The sequence below is a fragment of the Abramis brama genome, assembly GCF_963993115.1.
Source record: "Abramis brama genome assembly, chromosome: 21".
NCBI classification, from domain to species: domain Eukaryota; kingdom Metazoa; phylum Chordata; class Actinopteri; order Cypriniformes; family Leuciscidae; genus Abramis; species Abramis brama.
The window spans coordinates 23324406-23330405 of NC_139983.1; the positions used below are offsets into that span (position 1 = coordinate 23324406).

At 40.1% G+C, this 6000-nt stretch overlaps 1 protein-coding gene across 1 annotated transcript in view; it reads right to left on the reverse strand.

Annotated features, from left to right (window-relative positions):
* Window positions 1-5024, reverse strand: part of ush2a (Usher syndrome 2A (autosomal recessive, mild)) — a 208666-nt gene extending 203642 nt beyond the window's left edge. Inside the window, exons 1-3 of the mRNA XM_084096104.1 lie at window positions 4745-5024; window positions 2822-3474; window positions 1266-1431 (exon numbers count right to left, since the gene is read on the reverse strand). Of these exons, the coding sequence (XP_083952230.1) occupies window positions 1266-1431; window positions 2822-3354 (699 nt within the window). The 5' untranslated portion in view covers window positions 3355-3474; window positions 4745-5024. The remainder of the gene's footprint in view (window positions 1-1265; window positions 1432-2821; window positions 3475-4744) is intronic.
* Window positions 5025-6000: the final 976 nt, after the last annotated feature.

A 6000-nucleotide genomic window follows, 5' to 3' on the forward strand; every position in this document is an offset into this window, starting at 1 on the left:
AATAGTTACATATACATGATGGAAAAAACTGAAACCAGATACTTAGACTATGTCAGTAATAGCTCTCCACAAGTAGACCACCATGAAGAGTTAAGGCTGAAAATAGGCTAATTTTGTCCCTGGAATATAGTGACCGGCCTGCAGTTTAAATTCCTAATGGGCACAGAGAATAGGCTATATCTTATATAGTCCAAGTCAAGGCTGTCGCAGGAAGGGAACATATTACCTCTGAATTTGTTGGAAGGATCTCATTATCATAATAATGTTTTCTGTCCCAGAAGTCAACCTGCTATTCATAATCTGAACGATTGCAATTTAAAGCCATAATAATCACTACTATTGTAAGGTAATACTCTCCACAAACAGAGCACTCTGTTTCCTGATGCTGGCCAAGTTTATCCTCTACTCTTTCTCCTCTCATTTCTGACTCAGAGATACAGGCAGCCATTCGCAAAGCTGAACAATGCCAGAGAGCCAGTCCTAATGGGGCTGACTGGTACTTTGTCTGTGCAAAGGGCTTAGAAAGCCGAGAATGAAACATGACCCAGCAATTCCAAGTTTCTGTGCTCTTCATATTTGCATCGCTGCATTGGATGTGGATCATTTTTGAAAACAAAGGAGAGGCAAAAGCAGCTGAGTATTTCTGACAGGAATGAAGCAGGAGCGACTGGGCATGGTGTGTGTGTTGATATGTATTCAGAGCGGGGTGTGTGAGGGGCTGACCTGCTCTCTTCCCCCTTCCTGCCCTCACAGCTGCAGGAAAGCAGATGTTTACCACTGTAATTAACGCCTTCTATTCATGCATCTTGTCCAAAGTGGAAATCTGTTGTGACATGGGTTCAGCGAGAACCTGCTGCGGGTTCTCTCGACACAATATTAATATCAATATTTTCCAGCAGCTAATTACCTCAGATATGAATGGAGCGTGATTTAGTGTTGCCAGAGCAACACTACATGACACTTGACTAAGCTTATTATATTATTTTTTTCTGCAGTGCTAGAAAAAATATTAATCAACACTGTCAGCTCAACAACATATATTTGAAAGTACAATACATTAAAATAATCTTAATCACATCAAGTTCCTTAATGTATATATATATACCACCTCTGAAACCACTTTGTCAACATAACCACGGCCACAATAACATCACAGCTATCTAAAAGCAATCCAAACAAATCCTGATGAATAAAATCAAGTCCTGCCCTATTTTCCAATATAAATAACCACAGAAAGAGTAAGAGAATAGAAACATGCTGCCTACCTGTAGAGCCATGTGTGTCCAGTGGCCAATGCTAATGTGACCTGCAGTCTTCATGCTTATGGAGAAGTTTTGTCTGCTCTGAATGCTGTGGTGGATCTGAATGTCTTCCTCAGAGACTGTCACCAGAAGCACCAGTCTGCCCATTGCGCTCTTTTCGATTAAAGTCCTGCGCATTAGGAAAATAAACATTAATGATTGGATGAGACCAATTTAGGTATTCAAAACAAGCACCATAAAAGAATATCCAACATTTTGCATTGCATAATACATCTTTATATTAAGCGCTTCATAACATTTCATATAGAACAGTGAAAGACATTAGTAAACAATCAATACACCATTAAAAGATCGGCTATGAAAATCCAACAACCCTCTTTTACTAGGAAATTCCTTGCCATCTGAAATGAACATCACTCTGACATTTATGCATGTTGTATCAATATTTTCCATTTGCCTTTTCTTGTTACTCAAAAACACCCTCATACACTGTCATATGAAACACCATCACAGACGTTTTACGGGAAACGGCAACATTTACGAACACAGGCCACCGCATCCAATAAATCATAAAGCATTTGTACTCAGGTTGCGGCTGGCCCCGGAGTCAGAAACATCTCACCTATAGCCAAGCTTTGCTGCCTGCTCCACTTGCAATTAGGCCAGGCTTCTCAAGGGAAGGCAACGTTTTAGTATTCAATATGTCTAGTAAGGCAAGTGTTCCAAAAAACTACGTCTGAGCAGTGTATATTTTTATGTCATATTACCAAGGGGATCTTAGGCAAGGTATTAAACACAGGACAATTAATTCACTATAAGAACAGAATAAACACGCACGCCTGTTGACTCTGCCTCGCGCCACTTCAAGGAGAGAACGCGTCGGGCCTTGACCGCACAGACTCACTTATTTATTTTTCAACACTACACGCTGGTGGCTTTCTCTCTCTTTTCATGCTCTGCACTTGATATAAAATGCTGAAACAGTTGTTCTTCTTCTATAGCCTGCCTGACTCCATCCTTTCATCCCATCACCCACTTTCAACTATATCATTTTCTGTGCTGTGGAAAAACAAAGTGGCCTTTGAGTTGATGCTTTTTTGTCAGAGCTCAGGAAACACTGTGGCAATTTCATTTCATTGATCTAAAACTGGCCACAGCTGGTCTTGCCGGAGCAGAGCAAACAGGACTCATAGCTTTTTCAACTTGGCAGGACTCCTCACAGAATGTATTCCATGTACTAACATGGTTTCAAAGTGGAGATACAACAGAGGAAATGTCTGAAAATGAGGTGAGGACAACCAACAGCTGAGTGGGGATCAACTACACAGGAAAAGCTATTTTGAATAAAACCAGTTCTGGCAAGGCGAGCGGTCGAGCTAATCCATATCGGGTTTAGATCATACAGCGGTGTTCTGACAAGTCATTCTTTTCCTGGAACGGAACAGGTATTGAAACTGATCCGGTTGATTAAGTAAAATATTCACTCTCTAAGTGACAGAAACACTTGCACTGCCTCTCTGATCTTCTTAAGGGAAAATTCTGGACGTGTGTCTACTTACATTACAGTGTCTTGCTCGAGTTTCAGCCACACCGTTAGAGTAAATGAGCTTGCTTGGCCAAAGCTTAGAGTTGAGGGGGAAGCCGGACAACTTCTCGAGGTGGGAAAGGTGAAGCTGGTGGAATCAGCCTCTGCACCTGGCCGGTGGTCTTGTGCATCACCTTTCCAGCACGTGCTCACATCTGTGGCGAAAATGTCGGTGTAGTCTGGCGTAGAGGAACTATATGGACACTCTTGGATACAGAACTTCTGGATACAGGTGAGGAGATCCTCCTGAACCTGGCCGACTTGACAGAAAGTACTCCTTTCAGGAATTCCACATGTGGCCCTTGTCGGCATGGTGCTGACAGATTTATATGCCCCTATGTTCTCGAGCCTGGGGAAGTTGCCCTGAGGGGCAACCAGGCTGAGGGAGGCATAAAAGCCTAGGGTGTACAGTAATAACATAGCACCTTTGTGCCCAAGGAGCCAATTCGTCGTTGGTGCTGAGGTTGCTTCCTGATGTAGTGATCTTAAATAAGTAATGATGGTCATGCCGGTGGTGACATTTTTACAGTCCAGTGCCTTGGGTAAGGCAGCGCAGCTTAATGGCACAATGTCAAAGAGGAGGCCAAAGCCTTCACATGATAGCTAGGATTTGGGCCTGTCAAAGTCCTGTAGAAAACCAAAGGGAGAAAGGAAGAGCAAAATCATATGTGAAAACATATTTATGAAAAATATTATACCCTGACACCCTCCCTGAGGCTCTTAGGATTCCACTTGATGCAAGAAAAGCTTAACAATTACTTTTGCTGGTGAATCTGAATTGCACTGGGCATGGCTTTCTACAATGAATTCAAGTGGCATTACAAAGAGGAGAGTTATAATAACCTTTCTAAAATGGTGTACAGTAAAGACATACATGTACAAAAAAGAGAAAAACAAATCAGGTAGGTTTATAGTTTCTTCTTTCTTTAAAAAAACCCGCATAAATCCACAGTAACAGTCTACAAGATTTATGATTGGGCGCGAGATCAACCTCGTTACCATCAAAGCGGGTTATTTGCCATGTATTTGAACATACGGTGGCCGAGAGAGCTCAACGCGCTTCAACTGGAAAAAAAAATAAAAAAAAAAATTTTTTTTACATTCTGATCTGTGCTTGTGAGTATTTGCAGCACGTTTCTATATTTGGTTGCGTTGTGAGTATTTATTTGCAGCGTGTTTCTGTAGGCTATTTGGTTTGTACGAACAGATTGCTTGAGCCAATCTTATTGACTTTGTATCAGAATGAAGAAAAAGAGCAAAAACAAGAAACCCCGTGGGAAATTGTTGCCTTCGGTGTGTGAGTTAAACAAAGACTTTCAAGGGGTCTACGTTTTAAAGGACTTTCTGTGGCTAAGGTTCTCCTCACTCCTCACGGTCTTTTGGTCCCTTTCATATCTACCCATCAAATAATTTTAAGACCTAAACAAAACACTTACGTTTTTGTGATTATAGTTTGTAATAAGTAAAAAAAAAAAAAAAAAAATGAATTCAGTGATAATTTCAGCTTGACTTTTCCCCCTAGTAGCAAACTGTTACTATGGTTACCTCAGGCAACCGCGACATCTGTTTTACGACTTTTATTTAGTGTACTCTGACAAACTTTTGTGCCTACTGACACGTTTTTTGAAAACGCTATTTGTACACTACTAAGTAAAAGAATACATACGTTTAAGCCCCCGAATGTTTTATTTGGACTTTCTTAATTAGCCTGCTGCCCTGAACCCACCATAATGCGCACCATGAACAAAAGCAATGGCTGTATTGTTTAAACGTCTTGATTCGCCTTTAATGAATAGAAGGAATGTGTCGCATTAAACTAATACAAGCAAATATTAACGGAGAAAAGCCACATTAGAGATCCATAGGCTACGTGAGACTGAATACAGACTATTCTTACCTCGGCGCATGATGATGAATTCAAGGAGCGCGTGGCCACTCTGAGCAAAGCAGATTATGAGAGTTTGCCATCTGCTCCTGTCCAGAACTTGAACGCTCGATCACTCTAAAACAATTTACCGAAATGCTGATAAATAACATATACGTACATATCCGCCACGAATAAAAACAAAACACCTGTTGGCATCATTGATCGGTCGCTGGAGGAAGATGTCAGTGTTACATTACGTCTCGATTTAACAAGTGGATCTCTTGGCTCAGGAACGCCACTCGACGTCGCTAAGCAACCTGGCACAGAGTTGAACATTCAGGTGCTGGACTCCGGGAGGGGAAAGCAGGACAAAGGATTAAAGAGAGGGGGGCTGAATGAATGCACTATGGAGGGATGTCTGAGTATTATTATGGTCCATGACGCAATGGCTCACTCTGATCACTGGATGGCATTACATTGGCCAAATGTCGCATCCTTCTTTGTGCGTCTTAAACCCAGTTGATATGGGCGTAAATGAAACAACCCGTATGATTGGATACGCCTGCTTTAACTCACAGAGACCCGAGCATAGACATTAATTATATGTTTTGACTTTCTTGAGAAGCTTTTCTAGTAATCTAGGAGAATGAGATTTGGATACACCTGTGTGACACTCAAGTTTGTGGAATATATTCTTCACTTCATTGATCCCCTTTAAAATATGCATGCATATTTAGAGGCCTAAAGTGCACTTGCTTTGACCTTTATGAAAGTCTGTTCATCTCAGAGCAGTCCCCTTTTCGGTAGTTTCATTAGGCTAAAAAGTAGAGTCATTAACTGAATGGGTTTTGTTGTGTGAATAGCCTATAATTTTATAGCCTATAGCCTATTAATCACATAATGTTGCATTTTTACTACACTTATTTTTGTCGGATGTAAAAAAATTTCAATCAAAACTTTGAGAATTAAAAAAAATTACCAAAGGTAAATTAGGCTACCAAATGGAAATTTGTCCCAAAAATAGACAAAAAGTAAAGGTTAGGTATAATCAGCATATATATATATATATATATATATATATATATATATATATATATATATACATACATTGTACTTATAGCCTACATTTTAACCTAAATATTAAAGTTAATGATTGTTAGCATAGTCCACTTATTCACATATAAAAGTTTAAAGGAATTATTGGCCATGCAGATGAATGATAATTTAATTTTCATCACAGTTTCTAGGTTCACTTTCAAAACCCATCAAATCAAGTCAATAATGTA